At 35.6% G+C, this 21,151-nt stretch overlaps 1 protein-coding gene across 7 annotated transcripts in view; it reads right to left on the reverse strand.

Annotated features, from left to right (window-relative positions):
- Positions 1–21,151, reverse strand: part of CCDC171 (coiled-coil domain containing 171) — a 317,640-nt gene that overhangs the window by 153,236 nt on the left and 143,253 nt on the right. For all 7 annotated transcript variants that reach the window (XM_061132151.1, XM_061132152.1, XM_061132154.1 and 4 more), the window contains 3 exons: positions 17,930–18,156; positions 17,254–17,436; positions 13,751–13,936 (listed from right to left, as the gene is read on the reverse strand). In XM_061132151.1, the coding sequence (XP_060988134.1) occupies positions 13,751–13,936; positions 17,254–17,436; positions 17,930–18,156 (596 nt within the window). The remainder of the gene's footprint in view (positions 1–13,750; positions 13,937–17,253; positions 17,437–17,929; positions 18,157–21,151) is intronic.

Consider the following 21,151-nt stretch of genomic DNA (forward strand, 5'->3'; position numbering starts at 1 on the left):
ATGGGGCGAAGCAGGTGCTCTTATACACCCTGTCAAACATATACACTCAACGTAAACATGGGTTCTGAAAAAATATTCACATTTTTAAAGACACACACACCACTTTACAAGAGCTATATCTTTTGAACCCAAAAAATCTGCATCTTGAGCTCTATCTTGAGAATACAATCAACTCCACAGTCAAAGACTTAATTGTAAGATATACATATTAATTTTTAACAGTAAAAAATGGATATAATCTGAATATCCAACAACAGGAAAACATTTAAATACATTTAAGTACATTCACATGATGGAATATTACATGGCTTATTAAAATAATTGACAGCTTAGGTATCAATCTCATTCACCCAATTGCTGAAGATCATCCTTGATTCATCTCTCTCTCACTTCACATACAAATCATCAGAAATTCTGTAAGTTTTACTGTCAAAATGCAAATAAGTCCAGAATCTCACCACTCTTTACTCCTACCAGCCCCCTCAAGCCACTATCATCTCTGGTCTAAATTAACTCTTAGCATCTAACTGGTCTCTGTTTCCATTTTTGCATAACCACTGTATATATTCCAATACATGCTTATATGATGCAAATATAAACAATGTCATTCTGCCCCCAAAAACATAATACAAAACTACACATATACCATACTTCCAGTTTTGTCAAAATATTCATAATGTTTATATATGGATGATGATGGGATTACAAAAAAATTATCTTTGTTTCTTCTGTGTTTTTAAAGTTTTTCTTACTGAGAGCATGTTTAATCAGAAAAAGCAAACTAAAATGACACTTGTAAAAAAATTTTACACAAAGTTGACCTGCATGATTCAAAGTATTTAAAGTAATATTTAAATATATAATCTATCCAAAGGTGATGGTGGTGGTGGTGGTGGTAGTGGTGGTTGTTAGGTCGTTAAGTCCTGTCCAACTCTTTGCAACCCCAAGGACTGTAGCCCGCCAGGCTCCTCTGTTTCTGGGATTTCCCAGGCAAAAATACTGGGGTGGGTTGCCATTTTCTTCTCCAAGGGATCTTCCTGATCCAGGGATTGAACCCACATCTCCTGCACTGCAGGTGGATTCTTTACCACTGGGCCACCAGGGAAGCCCAATCAAAGGTTGGCATTCACACTCAATTAAGAAGCATGATGGCGACTGCAGCCATGAAATTAAAAGACACTTGCTCCTTGGAGGAAAAGCTATGACAAATCCATACAGCGTATTAAAAAGCAGAGACATTACTTTGCCGACAAAGGTCTGTACAGTCAAAACTATGGTTTTTCCAGCAGTCATGTATGGATGTGAGAGTTGGACCATAAAGAAGGCTGAGCACCAAAGAATTGATGCTTTTGAGCTGTGGTGTTGGAGAAGACTCTTCAGAGTCCCGTGGACTGCAAGTAGATCAAACCAGCCAATTCTAAAGGAAATCAGTCTTGAATATTCATTGGAAGGACTAATGCTGAAGCTAAAGCTTCAATACTTTGGCCCCCTGATGCAAAGAGCCGACTGACTGGAAAAGACCCTGAAACTGGGAAAGACTGAAGGCAGGAGGAGAAGAGTACAACAGTGGATGAGATGGTTGGATGGCATCACTGACTTGATGGACACAAATTTGAGCAAACTCTGGGAGATGGTGAAGGACAGGGAAGCCTGGCATGCTACAGTCCATGGGGTTGCAAAAAGTTGGACATGACTGAGTGACTGAGAAAAGTAGCAAGAAAAAAAAAAAAAACAAGAAACATAATGGGCTTCTCAGGTGACACTAGAGGTAAAGAACTCACCTGCCAATGTAGGAGATGTAAGAGACATGAGTTCAATCCCTGGGTTGGGAAGATCCCCTGGAGAAGGAAATGGCAACCCACTCCAGGATTCTCGCCTGGAGAATCCATGGACATAGGAACCTGAAGGGCCATGGTCCATAAGATTGCAAAGAGTCAGACACAAACAAAGTGACTTAGAACATGCATGAAGAAGCATGATAATTACTATTCATAAAGGACAAATATACATGGAAAAAAGTGTCTTAAAATTATATATGAGAATCTATACTTTGAAAAAAAGGAAAATATCACAATAAATTTAAAAGAAAATGTATTTTATTTTATATGCATTTTTCTGTTGTGCCCAGACTAACATAAATGGGGAAAAAACTCTTTGTCAATCTAGCCTCTAGCCTGAGTCTTCTGCTAAATTATTATTTTTTAAAAAATTATCTGAGAGCTTTTGTTTTCTTAATTCTTTTTTCTCTGACCTTGAAATATAATTGACTACCCTATAGGTCTCAATGGTATAAGTCATTAGAAAGATAAAAAATACATATATGGGATTAAAGTTAAAAATGATAAGACTTTTAAATTAAGTAATGATGCTAATAATCCTACTTTATGAAAATGGTTACATGATAGATGTTAATTATTATTATAATCATGGTTCATCAACTAAAAAATGTTTAAATTTTTTAAAGTAAATTAATTTGAGGGCTCTTTTGTGTAAAAGATTACTACAGAAAATTTGGCTATTTATTCAAAATTAAGTAAATAAATGACTTCATTGCAACATTCACATTCTGTAACTGCAGAGTATTGCAAATAATATTAATACTATAAAGGTTAGGCTACTATTAAATAAAAGGAAGGCAAATATTCATAAAATGTGACCTTTTGCCACAATTATTCCAAAATATCTTCGCCAATTATTTCCTGTGAAATCTGAAAAGCATACCCTTTTTTCTTCTTACTTCTTTCCTATCCATAATGTAAGCATAATTAAGTTTTGAGATAGGAAAATAATAAAGCACAGAGTTCATTTTCTGTTAAAAAAGAGACATGAACAAGGTAAAGGCAAAACAGCTGCAAGAAGGCAGAGGATGAGACAGGGAGCGGGGAAGAGGCATAAGCCTGGAGACCCTGTGAGGCTGCTCAGCTCTGAGAGAGGAAACAGGGCAGCTGGAGTCAGCAGAGGATGGAACGTGAGGATGAAGGGCACACAGGAACAGGAGTTGGGTCAGACAAAGGAGCTAGTATATGAGGGATCTGCCGTGAATAGAGGAATACCTCCAGTGTAAAGAGGAATACCACAAATGCCAATACCATAGCATTCTCAAGGCCTTCCATTTTCCTAATCAGTTCTATCAGTTACAGAGAAATATTGACAAACAAAGCATCTGAAATAGCCCATTGGTCTCCCCAAATAATACTGACCAGGTTGGGACCAGTTACAGGTATCAGTATTATTTGGGGAGACCAATGGGCTATTTCAGATGCTTTGTTTTTCAATATTTCTCTGTAATTGATAGAATTGATTAACACTAGGAATATTATCCTTTTTCAAAGGAATACCTCAAGTGCAGAGGAATACCACAAATGCCAATACCACGGCATTCTCAAGGCCTTCCATTCATTGAAACTGCAAATCACAGGTCCCTATCCTAAAATGAATTATACAGACCAATTATTCCACTGTATATGCAGATGCAAATAGTAGTTCTACCATGTGACTAAATTCAATAAAAAATTTATTGAGTTTAGGGTATGTACCAGAACTAGATCTATCATGGCCTTGCCAGGAATTCAGCCTTCTTCTTCAAATCTATAATATCTTAAAAACGGATACAAATCTAATGCCCATCATAGATGAATAACTAAATAAATGCAACTTATTTACAGTATGGAATTCTGTGCATCAATTAAAATGATATATGAATAGACCATTTAAGCTTTATTGTTTAAGACTCAAAGAGTAAAAGATTATTTTAGTCGAGATTCCCCTGGAGTATAAGGAGATCAAACTAGTCAATCCTAAAGGAAATCAACCCTGAGTATTCATTGGAAGGACAGATGCTGAAGCTGAAGCTCCAATATTTTGGCCACCTGATGTGAAGAGCTGTCTCGTTGGAAAAGACCCTGATGCCGGGAAGTATTGAGGGCAAGAGGAGAAGAGGGTGACAGAGGATGAAATGGCTGAATGGCATCACGACTCAATGGACATGAATCTGAGCAAACCCCAGGAGACAGTACGGGACAGGGAAGCCTGCTGTGCTCCTGTCCATAGTGTTGCAGAGAGTCAGATATGAATTAGTGACTGAGCAACAACAATTTTAGTCTCAGCAACACTCAGTAAGTTTTTAACTTGTTTACTTCCAGTCGGTGCCATGCACCAATAAATACAAGGTTCTTTCTTGGAGATGATCCTCAACAGTGGTGAGGTCTTCCAGTGGTGCACACTGGTATAGTGTGTGGGCTGTGCTATGCTTAGTCGCTCAGTCATGTCCAACTCTTTGCCACCCCATGGACTGCAGCCCGCCAGGCTCCTCCATCCATGGGGATTCTCCAGGCAAGACTACTGGAGTGGGTTGCCATGCCCTCCTCCAGGGGATCTTCCCAACCCAGGAATCAAACCTGGGTCTCCCATTGCAGACAGATTCTTTACCAGCTGAGCTACCAGGGAAGCTCACCTAAACTTAATGGTGGTTATCTTGAAGCCATCTAAGGTGGCAGGTTAGAGTAAGAACGCATACCCCAATTTTCTTTGCCATGGGCTTGAGTCATAATCAGCTCCTTTGGGCCCCAGATTTTGACTCTCTCTCTCTCTCTGCCCTTTCATTTATATTCATAAGCCAACTAATTCTTTCCTGAGTTCCCTTCTTTCTTATAATACCTTGTTCAAAGCAGAATGTCGAAGCCAACATACATCAACCACTTTCCCTAGAACTACAGGGGAAGTTAGCTTCCTAAATTATCACAAGTGTAGCTTTATCAAATGTTTTGCCATGGCTTACCTGAATTTCCATCTTTCCACTTCTGATACCAATTTCCACACCACAAACTTCCTGACCTTTCTGCCAGTGCCTCATCCTTTAGGTACTGTCACAGCAGCAACCCATTTTAAGGTACACTTTTCTGTACTAGGTCTTAAAGTATTGTAACCACAGGTCAGCTCTCTCATTGAAGTAACAATGTTTTCTGTCAATCATTCTTTCACCTACTCCATTAATACCAACAGTCTACCAATAACCAGAATCTGCATTCTATTAAACATAAAAACACATAAGGCAGGATCCTGGATAAAATGCTTCATTTAAGTAGTTACTATATTTAAACAAAAGCTTACTCAAAGTCATTGAAAAAAAATACATTAGAAATGTAGCTTTTGTTATTTTACAGACTACCCATATTATATAAAGGTTACCTAGAAAACTTGCTCAGAGGTGTAGTAGCACTAAAGGTACTAAAGGCCAGGTCAACAATATAAAATATCTCAGGAAGGGACTGGGGAATAAGGAAAAAATAAACAAATTTTTAATTTGCTGTGCTTTTTTCCATACTATGTTTCCCATATTCGTTTGTCTATAGTTCCCAATAAGAGAGAGATGTGTTATTATTTAACTATAGTTTCTGTCTTCAGAGTATGCTCCCTTCACTGACTTCAGAGTTCTTAGAGACTTTACAACTATCATAGTAGTTCTATTAATTCAATCGGCAATAGAGCTTATCTTTCCTAAGCCGTTTGGCTCTAAAATGTTTCTGCCTAAAGGAAAGAATATTACAGTGAAGTGTCTATTTCCATGCCTACTGGGTCTGTGACAGGCCCAGATGCACCTGTCCTCCACACCAGCGCTGTCCAATAGATCTTTCTGTCATAGGTGCTTTCTGTATCTGTGCCGCTAATACGGCAGTCGTTAGACACAGGAGGCTACTCCATACTCGATATGCAGATAGAGTGACTGAGGAACTGAATTCTTAATTTTAATCAATTTAAGTAGATACATGTGGCTAGCGGCTACCATGTTAGTACAGCTCTAATGCTGGACTCAATTACATATACTGGAAATACTACACATTGAAAATACACTTATGCTGATTCTCTGCTGTATGCAACAGGTTCATAGCTTTTATCCCACTCCAATATCTACTCTATAGATGTGGGTAACTTGAAAGATAATATGGGCAACACACCTAGAAATACGCTCTCTCATTTTTTTCTTGGCCCCTCTTCATGTCCTCTATTTAATCCCATTCCATACTCAAACTCTGAACCTTTTATCCCATAATTTGTTCTGAATCCAAAAGCACTGATTCAGGTATCCTGCTTTATGATATCAAACAAATATCCTTTCCCATTTACTGTTTAACCTAATGATCAGTCTCAAAGGAGCCCTCCAATATTTTTACCTAGCACATTGGTCATATTTCTGTTGTTGATTTATCTCCCTACCCTTTACAATAACTATTTCAAATCTTCTCTGCTCTTCAACTATTCTCCTCCTCCAAATTCCCTTTATTCAATAGGTATGAATCTGCCTCCTCCACAAGGAAAAAAGAAACATCAATGAGAAAGTTTACCCTCTAATGCCCTCATCTAATACTCTTTTTCTACATATATAATAGGGAAGTGTCCCTCCTATCTAAAGCCAATCCTCCACTTTACTCTGGCCCTTATCTTTCCCAGGTCGTCTCAAGAACTTTACACCAGAGGTTCTCAGACTGAGGGTACCCTTATGGCTACCCTTATATTTTCCAATAACAAACACATCCACTGTACAAAATGCCAAAGAAAGTTCTTAAAGCAGAAGGAAAATAATACTAGATGAAAATGTAAGACTTATAAAAAGGAAATATAGTTCAATTATGGTAAATATGTGGGCACTGGAACAACTCAACATCTATTCAACTCTTACATGAAATCATATATAAGAATTAACTCAAAGTGAATCATAGACCTAAAAGTAAAAGCTTAGAGCATGAATTGGCTAAAGGAAAATAAAGGCAAAAGTCTTTCTGCATCACAGTAGGAAACATTTCTTAGGTAAAAGACAAAAATAAACCATAACATTTAAAATATTTCAAAATTTAAAACAACTTCTACTTGAATGACACTGTTAAGAAAATGAAAAGGCAAATCACAGAATGGAAGATAATATTCTCAATATGCATCCAACAGAGGACTTGTATACAGAAAACAGAAAGAATTCTACTTTGGAATGGAATAAGAAAACAAAAACCCCAAAGCTTATAATATCAAATGTTATGAACATATATTTCACAAAGAAGACATTCCTTTGGGACTCCATGGACTGTAGCCTGCCAGACTCCTCTGTTCATGGAATTCTCCAGGCAAGAATACTGGAGTGGGTTGCCATTTCCTTCTCCAGGGGGACTACGTGACCCAGGGATCAAACCGGGGCCTCCTGCATTACAAGTAGATTCTTTACCATCTGAGCCGCTAGGGAGGCCCCAAAGAAGACATATGAATGACTACTTATAATAAGTATACTAAAAGATGCTTAACATCATTAGTCATCAGTGAAATGCAAAATCAAATCAAGAAAGATACCACTACACACTCACAAGAACAGAGAAAAAGACTGACAGTGCCAAGTTTTCACCAGGGTATGAAGCCAATGGAACTCATAGTCCAAGGTCATTGGAAATGCAAACTCATGCAGCCTCTTTGGAAAAAGACCTTGGCAATTTCTTAAAATTTTAAATGTACTCTTATGACATGACCCAGAATTTCCACTCCTGGGTATTACCCAGGAGTAGTGAAAACATGTATCCACATAGGGATTTGTACAGGAATGTTCTTAGCAGCTTTATTCATAATGGCCCTAAATGAAAACAAACTAAATGCCTATCAATAGGAGAATGGATAAATAAATTGCTGTATACCCACATAATGGAATACTACTCAACAGTATAAAGAAACAACACAGATGAATTTCAAAATGTTACATCAAATGAAAGGAGTAAGACACAAAGAATATGTACTGTCTGACTCCATTTATGTTAAGCTCTAGTAAAAAACAAATCTAATCTAGAGTGATACTGGTACGTGGCTGCCAGGCTATAGCAGGAACAGTGTTTAAAAAAAAGGGAATTGAATGCAAAAGAGTACAAGAGAAATTTGGGGGATAAAAAATTTCTATTGCCTTGACTCTGGTGGTACTTACACATATGTATACATTTGTCAAAATAAACTGAACCATGCATATTTTTTCCTCAACTAACTTTTAATCCACTAGTATCTTTTCCCCAATGTTCAAATCATTTGCTGAGTTTTTAATTTCAATGACTATATTTTCATTTCTTGCCTTATATTTACCCATATCTTACTTCTAAAAGCATTTAAAAAACACTTAAACATCTGTCAATACTTTAACTATTCCTACAACCTCAGATGTAAATTTTCTCATTTGATATACAACTCATTTCTTTACGTGGTTTGTAATGCTGAATTTTCCATAAAAGTCTTTTGTATGTTCTGTGAGTTACAGAAGTATCCTTGCTGAATATTTTGCTTACTTCTAAAACATCACACTGGTTCTACAAGAATTGGACCATTCTAAAGATAATTCCTCAGTTAAATAGTCCTTGGACATAAAAGTAGGATATACTAAGACCCTACATCCAGCCTGGGATACTAGCTTCTTTGTGACTTCTCTGCTACCCCACATCGAGAAGTGAAGTGTGAGTCTCTCAGTCATGTCCAACTCTTTGTAACTCCGTGGACTGTAGCCTGTCAGGCTCCTCTGACCATGGGATTTTCCCAAGCAAGAATACTGGAGTGGGTTGCCATTCCCTTCTCCAGGGGATCTTCCTAATCCAGGGATTGAACCTGGGTCTCCTGCATTGCAGGCAAATTCTTTAACATCTGAGCCACCAGGGAAGTCATATCCAGAGTAAAAATCAAATTCCCTGTAGCTAGTAGGAAGGGGCTTTCCAGGCTGCATTTTCCTAGAAGGGCAGCCTCTCCAGAACCTATGGTTCTCGTGGGTAGCTCTTTTTTAGTCCACAGGGCTTGAAGCCTAGGTTTCCCTAACACTATGACTATCAACCTCAGTCTCCAGCTACGTTTGCACATCCCAATGAGCCATTTAGACTTCACCTCCTCTTACCATTTGCTTTTGGATATCTTCTTTATTTCCAGTACGTGAACATTTTTCTCACTTTAAGCTTGGCTATATATCCCATAATTCATTTGTTATATTTTATCCAAAAGTTTCTACTCCAGATGTTTGGAGTAAGAAACCTTTCATGATAGTGAAGCCCTGATACCAAAAAGTGTAAAGGACAGTATGAGAGAGAAAAATTACAAGGTGATCATGATCACGGCACAAAGACTGAAAAGTCCTAGGTTAAAAACCTTAAACTGAGTGTAGCAAAGTAGTTAAAAAAAAAATCATCACAACCAACTTGCGTTTACCTCAGGAATGCAAGGCTGTTTTAACATTAGAATACTTAATGTAATTCAGGGGTCAGTACACAAGAAATACTTTAGCCACTGTATGCCACATATAGTCTCTCACTTATTCTTCTTTGGTTTTGTTTAATTTTTCATTGTTTATGAACCTTTAAACAGGTGAAAGCAATTCACAGCTCACAAACTATATAAACACAGGCTATAGGCCGGAGTTTGCCGATTCCTGATATATTTCAACTTGCTAAGAGAGTAACAGAGAAAAATCATGACTATCGCAGGCTTCCCTGGTGGCTCAATCGGTTAAGAATCCACCTGCAGTGTAGGTGACCAAGGTTCGATCCCTGGGTCAGGAAGACCCTCCCCCCACCCCACCATCCCCTGAGAAGGAAATGGCAGCCCACTCCAGTATTATTGCCTGGGAAATCCCAGGGTCAGAGATCCTGGCAGAGCACAGTCCATGGGGTCACAAGAGTCAGACACAACTTAGTGATTAAATCAATCAACCAACATTGCACTCCGTAGATGCATAAAATATATTCATAATATCCAATGTCCATTCATGATTTTTAAAATTATCCATGATCTAGGAAGGTAACTCCTTTAACCTGATAAGGATTATCAACTTAGAGCAATTCATAGCAACTTATATCAAACTTACTTCTTAATGAAGAAATTTAAGAAATAATTCTTAAAATTGCCTTTATTTCTCCTCAACATTGTATCCCAGCCATTGCAGTAAGGAAGAGAAAATAAAGGATTAAAGTTTGGAACAGAGAAACAAAACTGGTACTACAGAACAAATAATATGATGGTCTACATTGAAAATCCTTTCTGGAAAGTACAGATAAAAGTATTGGGACTTCCCTGGTGGCTCAGATGGTCAAGAATCTGCCTGCAATGCAGGAGACCCAGGTTCGATCCCTGGGTTTCGAAGATCACCTGGAGAAGGAAATGGCAACCCACTCCAGTATTCTCGCCTGGAGAATCCCACAGATAGAGAAGCCTAGCAGGCCACAGTCCACGAAGTCACAGAGTCAAATATGACTGAGTGACTAACACACACTACATAGAAATTCCTTTCTGGGAAGTACAGACAAAGTATTAATAGAATTTACAGTTATTTAGCAATGTGGCTGAGAGTAAGACTAATGTATCTATTTATTTAAGAGCCAGTTACTTGGTTGAGTTTAGTCTGTGGAAGCTCTTGAAAAAAACTAAATTAGGCAAGCTTTCTTCTAGAGGAAGTTTTATCTCGGTTTCTACTTAGATATTACTGACCTGAGATTATCCCATTCAGGTTATTAGGCAATTCCTTAATGTGGGAATCAAGGATTCACAGTCCAGCTGCTTGTGGGAGTCTAAATCTTTGTCTCCTATTTCCAGCACTAGGGGAGAAGTAAATGGCAACCCACTCCAGTATTCTTGTCTAGAGAATCCCATGGACAGAGGAGCCTGGCAGGCTAACAGTTCATGGGATCGCAAGAGTCGGACAGGACTTGCTAACTTTCTTTTCAGCACTAGTTTTGGAATTTACCTGCAGGGTAAGCCCAGAAACCATTCACAATGCCAACTCTGATTTCTGCCCTCTGGGCTTTGTTGGAGTTTGGTATTTGTCCCTGGAGATTTCCATTACTCTTTAGTGCACTGCTATAATAAAGTATTTTATCCCAAATCTAGCTGTATCATGAAGGAAGGCCATTCTGAGCACCAAGCCCAAAGTATGATTTATAAAAACTTTAATCATTTTTCTTTCTATAATAAACAAAATGGCAAAATGTAAACAGTGGTGTTATTAGATGGTAAGTTATGAGTGACTTGTTTTCTGTATTTTCCATATCTTCTATTCATGATCTTATTTTGTTTTTATAAAGAAGCAGCAGCAATAGTTTATTTTTTAAAAGAAGTTTTATATACAGGACACACAAAAAACCTATTTGTTATTGGAAAGCACAAACGAATATTTATCAATCATAAACTTACTTTTCAAACAGTATCTTAATTCTCATAAAAATTCCATAACTTTAGTATCATTATCCATAATTTTGCAGAAGAGGAAACTGAGGCTCAAAAAGCCTAAATTATTTGCCAAAGTGACAGTACTGGGATTTGAAATTGAAAATACTTGTTCCAAGGCCAGCACTTTTTCCACTGAACCATTCTGCCTCCCACAAGAGAGCATTTTCACATTACCACCTGCTAGTTCTAATTAAGAGACGGTAATTAAACAATTCTCCACTCCTGACAATAATACTTCAGTTCAGTTCATTTGCTCAGTCGTGTCCGACTCTTTGTGACCCCATGAATCACAGCACACCAGGCCTCCCCGTCCATCACTGACTCCCGGAGTTCACCCAAACTCATGTCCATTGAGTCGGTGATTCCATCCAGCCATCTTATCCTCGGTCTTCCCCTTCTCCTCCTAATATTTAAGCTACCGGTATTTTAAAGAAATTAATATCAACAGCTTTTTACCTGCTGGAAGATACTATACCTTATATAATTTATATATACTTATACCTTATATAATTCATAATATATAAAAATATAAATTATAGTATAATTAATATAATTATATAATAAATAATTTATATTATATTAAAATATAAATTATAATTATAAATTATATAAGGTATAGTATATAAGGTATAAATATAAATTATATATATATAAGGTATAAATATATATAAATTATATAAGGTATAGTATACAATTATAGTATAGTATACAATTATAATCGTATAATTATAAGCTATTTCAAAAAGAAAAGATTCCAATATGAGTTAAATGCTTTTTCAAAGCATGGCTAATCACTTTATCTATTAATGGGATATAGAACATAAAAATGTTGTTCAGTGGCCAATATACTTATAAAAACATTCAACTTGATGAGTAATCAAAGAAATATAATTCTAGTAACAATGATACATTGATCAAATTGACAAAAAAATGCTTTAACAGTATCAGTAACAGCCAGCTTGAGTAAAAAGTGAAATTTACATGCATTTTAGGAGAGAATGTTAAAAGTCTGCTGTAAGCCAACTGATAATATTTACAATTTAAAATATATGTCATTGTGTGTGTGTGTGTTAGTCACTCAGTCATGTCCAACTCTTTGCAATCCCATGGACTGTAGCCCACCAGGCTCCTCTGTCCATGGAATTCTCCAAGCAAGAATCCTGGAGTAAGTTGCCATTTCCTTCTCCAATATGTCATTGTAGACCTAGTAATTCTTTACCTAGGAATTAATACTAAGGAAATAATCACAATATGTGTAAGAAGATTTAGCTGCAGGCTTGCTTATCTTAGAATTACTTATAATGGCAAAAAAGAAAAAAATATAAAGAATAGGGAACTGAAATTAGGTTAATGATTTTTAATAATTTTTTTAAAAAAACTACCAGTTTCAATATTTATGGGCCAGGAGATCCTGAGCAAGTCCACTGAACTCTTTCAATTTCATCAAAAAGATGGTAACAACAACAGTACCAATTTCACAGGAGGTAGTTTAAGAATGAAACAAAATGATTCAGAGACCACAATATAAAAAATTTTTAAAAAAGAGACCACAATATAGAGACCACAGTACAGAGCCTAGCATGAGTATGCTGCCTATCAGTAATACAGTCAATGTAAGGAAGATGGATGCAAAATCTGAATCCCTAGGTCTATAACTTACTAATCATTGTGCAAATTATGTGTCTCCTTGTATCTCAGTTTTCTTATCTACAAAATGAGAATAATCCCATTAAGGATTGTGAGTTCTCAACAAATTTTGCCTATTTTATTTTTAGCATTCATATTAGTAGTTAACTGTTAGAATAAAAATATATTAATTTTATAATTAATTATACACCCACTCTGAGTTGCTTACTGTATTTAGGTATGATATATAATACCTACTGTGTAGGCTGTATTACATTATGTTGGTTTTCCTGGAATTAGTTGTTCTATTCCAGTGTGTATAATCTCACTAGTGAAAATTTCACAAATAATATAATCATAAACTAAAATTCTATTACAATTTACAGGTAACATTTCCAAGAAATATAACAGTTCTAAACCCATTAATGAAGTTTTCTAAGTGACAATTATTTTATTAAAACTTCTTTTTTCCCTTCCAAACACCTTTCCCACCAACAAATGACATGGAGAACAACTCTTTCTAATCTCCTCAAACACAGCCTTAATATAAGATTCAGAGAGACTCAAAACCTTTCAAATCCAAAAGACACATGGATTTTCAATGTTTGGAGGGCATAAAACAAGAAAAAGAACTAAAGAAAGGAGAAAATAAGGAAGATAAATTAAAGAATAAAATTATTACTGGAAAAAAAAATCTCTACTTCGTTCCCAACTAACAAAGTCTACTTCTACATTTTCAATACAAGTTTGGAATTAAAGTCCCAGAGCCACATCTCATTTCATCCTTATAAGCTCACATAGAATAAAATTTTGTATCTTGGGATCACTTCCCTATTCAAGAGATATACGTGATTCCCTCAAAGACGCACCTGCAGGAAGGAAGGGACTCCTGCAAGGGGTGTTTTCCTACCTTAACAGCTTCTCCAAGAGTTTGGTTTTTGTCAGCTTCCTCACTGGAATGTAATTCAAGTCTATAATTCAATTCCTGTAGTTGCTGTGCCTGCTCATTCAGTAGCATTTGAGCCTGCTGTTCCCGAAGTAATGCGTTATTCAGTTCTTCACATGCACTTTCAAACTTCTCATGGGTGATCAATTTCTGAAAAAAAGAAAAAACATTTAACCATAAGTTAACTGCAGTATTGTTTATTTAATATTCAGTACTCTGTTTCCTAACATAAGGAGAATACAAACATCTCTAAATGTCTGACACATGACAAAAGTACAATTCATTTTTCTTAATTTCCTAAATCAAGATAAAAACCATCACTCAGGTTTTTTTTTTTCCATTTTATTTATTTATTTATTTTTTCATTTATTTTTATTAGCTGGAGGCTAATTATTTTACAATATTGTAGTGCTTTTTGTCATACATTGACATGAATCAGCCATGGATTTACAAGTATTCCCCATCCCGATTCCCCCTCCCACCTCCCTCTCCACCTGATTCCTCTGGGTCTTCCCAGTGGACCAGGCCCGAGCACTTGTCTCATGCATCCAGCCTGGGCCGGTGATCTGTTTCACCCTAGATGATATACATGTTTCGATGCTGTTCTCTCGAAACATCCCACCCTCGCCTTCTCCCACAGCATCACTCAGGTTTTTAAAGCACAACAACTATACTGCCAAAGTTATCATTTTTAGTCCAATAAAATTTCAGTAAGAACTGATGCCGAAGCTGAAGCCCCAATACTTGGGCCACCTAATGCAAAGAGCCAGCTCATTGCAAAAGACCCTGATGCCGGGAAAGATTGAGGGCAGGAGGAGAAGCAGGCAACAGAGGATGAGATGGTTGGATAGCATCACCAAACTCTGGGAGATAGTGAAGGATAGAGAAGCCTGGGGTGCTGCAGTCCATGGGGTCACAAAGAGATATGACTTAGCCACTGAACAACAACAGGCATTTCAAGTTTTAAGTAAATCCATAACGCTCGGTTTAAATCTGGATACAAGAGCACTTTTTATAAAGATAATGATTGTGAAAATTAAAGCTTTTAACAAGTTCCTATGCTTTTAAAATATTACCTAAAAGTCTATGTTCAAAAAAAAAAAAGTCTGTGTTCATTTTATGCTACCATTCAGGTTTCCCTGGTCAAACTACCCTCTCTTGGGAAGAGTCCTTACCACACCATACCTCTCTGACTCCCACCACTACTCACACTATCAAACCATCTGCTTGTATTTTCTTCAACACCAGTATCATTATCTAAATTCATCTCATATAGTTATTTACTTTTTTATTGCCTGTCCACACCCTTCCACCAACCACACATTTAAGGACCTGAGCTCCAAGGGGCACAGACCTCCTTTAGCTTGCCCACCCACCACACAAAGGAGAGTCTGGCATTCAGTAGGTATCTGTTGAATAAAAGAAGATGAATTCATTATAAACACCGGCCAATAAAAATCTGCACTGTAATATACAATACAGCATTTACAATCTTATGACTGCTCTGGAATCACTGACAGGTCTAGACAGAGGTCATCCCTTAAGGGGTATGGAATTGAGGGCAGGACATACTTGTATTATCTCTTGTGCACAACATGTAAACAAATGAAAACTAGTTACAACAAATGGCAAGAGACATCGTAATCCTGAAGTACAAAGAACAGAAATGTTTCACAAATGATGGGTAACCTGAGAAATATGTAGAAAACTGAAAGAAACCATGCAGGTCTCTTAATCACACTGCATATATACATCTATTTAATACTGATAACTTCCATTGTTCAGTTGAAAAGAATTTGAAGTGTCAACTTTCTAACATCCCTCTATTCCCTAAGGCCACAGTACTTCTCTGGGTCTTGTGAAAAAATATTTTTGTACTTCAACCATTTACTTGTCACACTGTTTTAAATTATTGCTTCTTGCCATCAGAACATTCTGCTCTTTACACTCCACTTGGCCTCTATAAATGACAGTCTTCATTATTTTGCAGGACTTCTTCCCATTCCTCCAAAATGCCTCCTTTACCTAAAAACTGAGCTAACTTTAGCCCCTCTCTTGTCCACATATCCCTCCCAGAGATTGGCTCAATTCTGTTTCACTCTTCCATGAATAAATAGGGTCAAACAAGTATAGCCATGCAGAATAATAAAGAGATAGTGTGTGGAAGCAGTTGTATGGAGCTAAGAAAATCTAAAAAAGAAATAATGGGAGTTAGCTTTTAAAGAACAAGTGTCAGTAGATGAACATGGTATTCCAAAATAATACAAGTACTGAAACACTTTCGGCAGGTAGGATGTATCCCTTATGTTACAATTTTAGCCTAAGTTGAAGAAACTATTCTGTTTGCCTCCTACCCACTTGGACTGAATTAAATGAAAGATGATGATTTGAGACACATTCCCCAATTTTTTAAGAGGAAAATAACATCATGTTGCCATTTATACTTTTTAATATAATAATCCTTTATTAATATAGCTAGATAATGAACATTAACCACTATACTGAAGTAGTTAAAAGTCTGAGTTTGAGAGTCAGAATTATGAGCTTCAAATCCCATTAATTTCCACATACTAACTGTGTGACTCAGAGCAAGTTACTTGGCTGTTCTGCATCCTACATCGTTCACCTGTTTAAAAAAAAAAAAAGGATAAAAGTACTATTGAACTATTGTTGACATGAGAGGCCTAAATGAATCAGTTAGGGTCAGTACCTGATACATGATAGTAAATTGATCACAAAATGTTAGAAATCATCACAATGTTATACTACATAATTGTACGTCAAATAGAAAATTTATTTATCTCATTCCTTCAATTATTACTTCAATTAATCCTATTTTTATTTGTACACTTCAGTGAAAGTAATTCACACTAAACATTTCCTGGTGCACATTCTTTGCATTTTCTGCAAACAAGTTATTCAACTAAAGTTTATTTGCTATAGAAGTATCATTTCCTATGTTTCAGTCACAGTCACGTTTTAACAGGGCTATGACTCTGCTGACAGACAATCAGTACTCCTTTAAGCATCTGATGTAACTTTTTTTTTTCAGTTTTCTTTACTGAGATGATTCTAATGATTCTGTGCTTTTTATTTAATTAACATATAACATTGCTTAAGTTTAGGATGTATGACATTGATTTGAAACACTTCTAAACTGCAAAACAATTACCACTGCAGCATTAGCTACTCTATCAAGTCACATAATTACTTCATTTTGTGATGAGAACATTTAAGTTCCAATCACTTAGCAAGTTTGAAGTGTATGTTAGGGCATTTTAGAAGGGAAGTGTTCTAAAGAAATTCTATTGAGGGGACTAATTTATCTGAAAAATATAAAAAATTAATAAAAACAAACATACATTTGCTCTCTGACATTTTATATATATATTATATGTATACAATATATATTTAATATCAGAGAAGCTCTTACCGAAGCAATGGCTTTAAAAATCATATATACTTACAGACTGCTTAAATTCATTTAATTGCATCTGGAGACCCTGGGCTTTGTCAAGCTCCTTCCTCATTTCATTCACATTCCGTTTCAGTTCTGTGACCTCTAAGCGCAGTGAGCGACGCTCCACTTCTGCTGCATGCAGCCTTTGTGTAAATCCAAATATTTGCTTCTGTAATGATGCTGTGCTTTTCTGTTGTCAAACAAGAGCAATTTTACAAGAAGTAACTACAGATTTTCTAAGAAGTCCACAGCAATGACCATACATTTACCAAATTAAATGTAACCTGGGATACACAGAGAACAATACCAGCTCTTACTAAAACTTGTTTAAGTGAAAGCTTTATTTTTTATGTGATCAATAACTTGCCTTACATGAAATGAACAACTGAAGGAAAGAAATAATCTAGGTGACTAGAAAATGTAATAATCAATTACTTCTTACACAATTCTGTTGCAGTATACTTACAGAGAACAGTAAATTCAGAACTCATTCCAGAACATTTGTATTTTGATATTATTGACACTTATTTGGAGGTGCTTTCATTTATCATATTAAATGATTACATGAAATCTAAAAGAATTTGCACACACTTGTGTACAACTAATTTAAGCTACAAATAAACTTGACTTTGAATTAAATTTACAAGTTCTAAAATCCCTATTTAATGAAACTGCATACATACCAAAATGGGCACATGGCCTTGCAGACCATATTTCAGGGCCAATGTGTTTACTTTATGAAGTCCACGGGCCAGCCTCTGAACCAGGGAGTCTTTTTCTACATATGTAATACTCCTGTTGCTATGCAAAGGCATACTGTCCATTGCCAGACTGATTTTATCCATGAGTTTTGCAAAAGAATTCTTGGCTGCCCCTATAAGTAAATGTCCACAAATTCTGGAATTTGGATCTTCAAAAGAAAAAGAAAACAGGCACAGAAAAACGGGACTTGTCGCATGTTCATTTCACAATACTGCAATCACAACATAATGAAAATATTTTCTCAATTATATAATTCCTATTAACTGATAGCAATCCATCCAAGAAGCTCCCTCGGATACTAATTTTCACTGAGTAGGAAACAGCCCACCTACTAAATAATGTATCTAAAGAAAATCTGCATGTATTTATAGTATTCCTTCATACTGAACACTATGACACTAAAAAGTCATCATCAATCTTTTGTTTTAAAACCTAACAAATTCATTTTCTATTTATAGCTACTGAAGCTTATTACCTTAATGTCACACTATTTATATTATCAGAAAAGAAAATACAATTTGCCTTATTCCAAGGCAATTAAAATTTTACAACTACAATTACTCATTTTCCCAGAGGATTTTGGTAATCATTCCTCTCATATAATGGACTTAAGGTCCCAGCATATCCAACATGGCCTGCTAGCTGCTAGATTCATCAGGTCTGTAATTAATAATTGTGTTTAATGTTGATAAATAAAATTGTCAGTGTTCTTTCTACTAATTGGTATTCCAGATAATGGTTAATAGGTTTATTTAGGCCTTAATAAAAGTCGTGTAATTTAGTTTTCCCTCTGCTAGGCAGGTCTTCATCTGTCATTACTTGTCTTACGATACTATCCATGTAAAATGACGAACATGAAGAGACTGTTTAAATAAAGTAGTATACCACTCTACATTTCAAGCTCCTCTGCTGTTGGGAGTTAATTTAAATCTTGTCGACACATCAGAAGAGCAAAAAGAGTGTTTGGCCAGTTTTCTCCAAGAGAAAAGTGTTTCATGATTCTAAGAACACGCATGGTGGACACTGAGAGTAGCACTGACTGAGAAGCTGATCCGTCCGTGGTTTTCTGTCAGAAACTGTCATCTCACGGAAGCCCTCTGCTCAAAAACTTGAGCCTGTTTTCTTTCTTTATTCCTTAGTTTACGAAAGGAAAGATTAATTTCTAAGTTTATGCAGCAGTTAGAACCAGAGAACCACACTGCTCAGAAGTTACACGTAAACTAGAAATTGTTAATTGGATAAAAGTACAAAACTCTTATAAAACATCTACATGGATAAAACATCCTCCATGTAGAACTGATTTCTTTCAGCTGTTGATGCTTTGGCTTCTAAGAATATAAGGAAAAGTAAATTTAAAATATGTCCTCTGTCATAAATATGTTCTCTGAGAAGCCCATGGACAGAAGGCACAAAGTATAATTACAATACACAGTTCTTTTCATAACAGATTCCTTAAATAAATCATGAATAAAAAAATTTAGTAGGTTTATGTAGAATAAACATATAATGCAGAACATTGTAAAAAGTTACAAAACTACAGGATGTATTTAACAGGTTAAATGATTGAATAAACAGTAAAATTTATTTGTTATAACATTCAATATAACACATCAATTCTGATGTCTATATATGTACTCCCTGTTTCTCCAGCAAGCTTGCAACTCCTTGATTATTTTCATCTAGTAAACTTTTTTTGTCTTTACAGTGCCAGTCTAGCACATATAAGTATTTTTAACAGGTTTGTTGGATTAAGTTATATTTCTTTTTGCTTCTATAGTAGCTGCAATAATGTTGAATACAAGAATGCATTCAATGATACCAAGAGAAGATGATTAACATTAGCTTTTATAGTATGTCAAAAGTTATTCTTTCTAAATAGATGGGATAAAGGCTCATTGTTATAAGAAATTTTCAGGAATACAAAGGTAATATACCTTTTACCCTTTAGAAGAAAAATCAACTATAATTAAATTTTAATGAATGGTAGGGCTTTTCTTCCTATATCACAGCAATGTGTTGTATAGACACTAACCACTCTGAGAGGTGAAATGAAGTGGCAAAATAATTTCACAAGGCATTCTTTTGAATTTATAAGAAGTGGGAAAGAGGCATACACTCCAAGTTTCTGACTGCTACTTTCGATGAATTACAAAAAGCATATTAAGTAATTTATGCTTTGATGAATAAGAAGTGTTTTTACAATTTACTTCACATCATACAGTATAGAGTACAATTAATTCAATATTAAACAAGTGAAGAAACAAAAAAATCCTCTAGTGACATAGTTGTAGAACTATTTGTGTAATGATACAGAAATAAGGGAGAAAATTAAGTCACTGAAATTCCTTATGTCTAAACCTGTCTAGACTGCTTAAAACGTCTGACTTGTTACATTTAACAAATTCTTGTTTACACTAAATATATTTGTTAATCATTTTCCCCCTAATTCAAGAAAGAAGAGGACTCTACGTTCTGAAATTACCTTTTCCAATAGAAGGGGCAATATTGCATGACTAATGTTAATATCCTCAAAACAAATTCATAGAGAATTGTTTCAACCAGTAGTTTTAATGCTAATCTGCATGATATACAAGGAGTTCTTATAATTCTATATGAAACAAACACACACCCCCATATATGAACATAATGAGTTAATTTGTAAAAGAATATGAATGGGTATAGAACAAACAAAAAGATATGCAACCTAACAATCAAAATTATAAATAAGGAATAATATAGAGCTTTCTTTCCTCTTTCAAATTGATAAAGATGAAAAAGACTGTCAAAACTTTGTGTGCCAAAGATACAATGTGAAAATCAGAATTCTAAGTACTGTTCATGGAAGTGTAATGCAAAGAAACTTTTATGAAAGGAAGACTGACTATAATTTCCAAATGTAAAATATGCAAACTCATTTCTTAGGACTTCGCCAAGGCAATAATTGCACAAGTATAAAATGCTTTTATGTATGAATATGCTAATCACAGCATCGTTTATTATAATATTACTTAAAATAATAAAAAATATGAAAAAAATGTCAATATCCATCAATGGGGAATTCTCAGAGTCAACTATATACATATAAACAACAGAATAAGGGAAAAGTGAAAGCGTTAGTCGCTGAGTCATGTTCAACTCTTTGT

The sequence above is a fragment of the Dama dama genome, chromosome 29 (genome assembly GCF_033118175.1).
Source record: "Dama dama isolate Ldn47 chromosome 29, ASM3311817v1, whole genome shotgun sequence".
Lineage (NCBI taxonomy): Eukaryota > Metazoa > Chordata > Mammalia > Artiodactyla > Cervidae > Dama > Dama dama.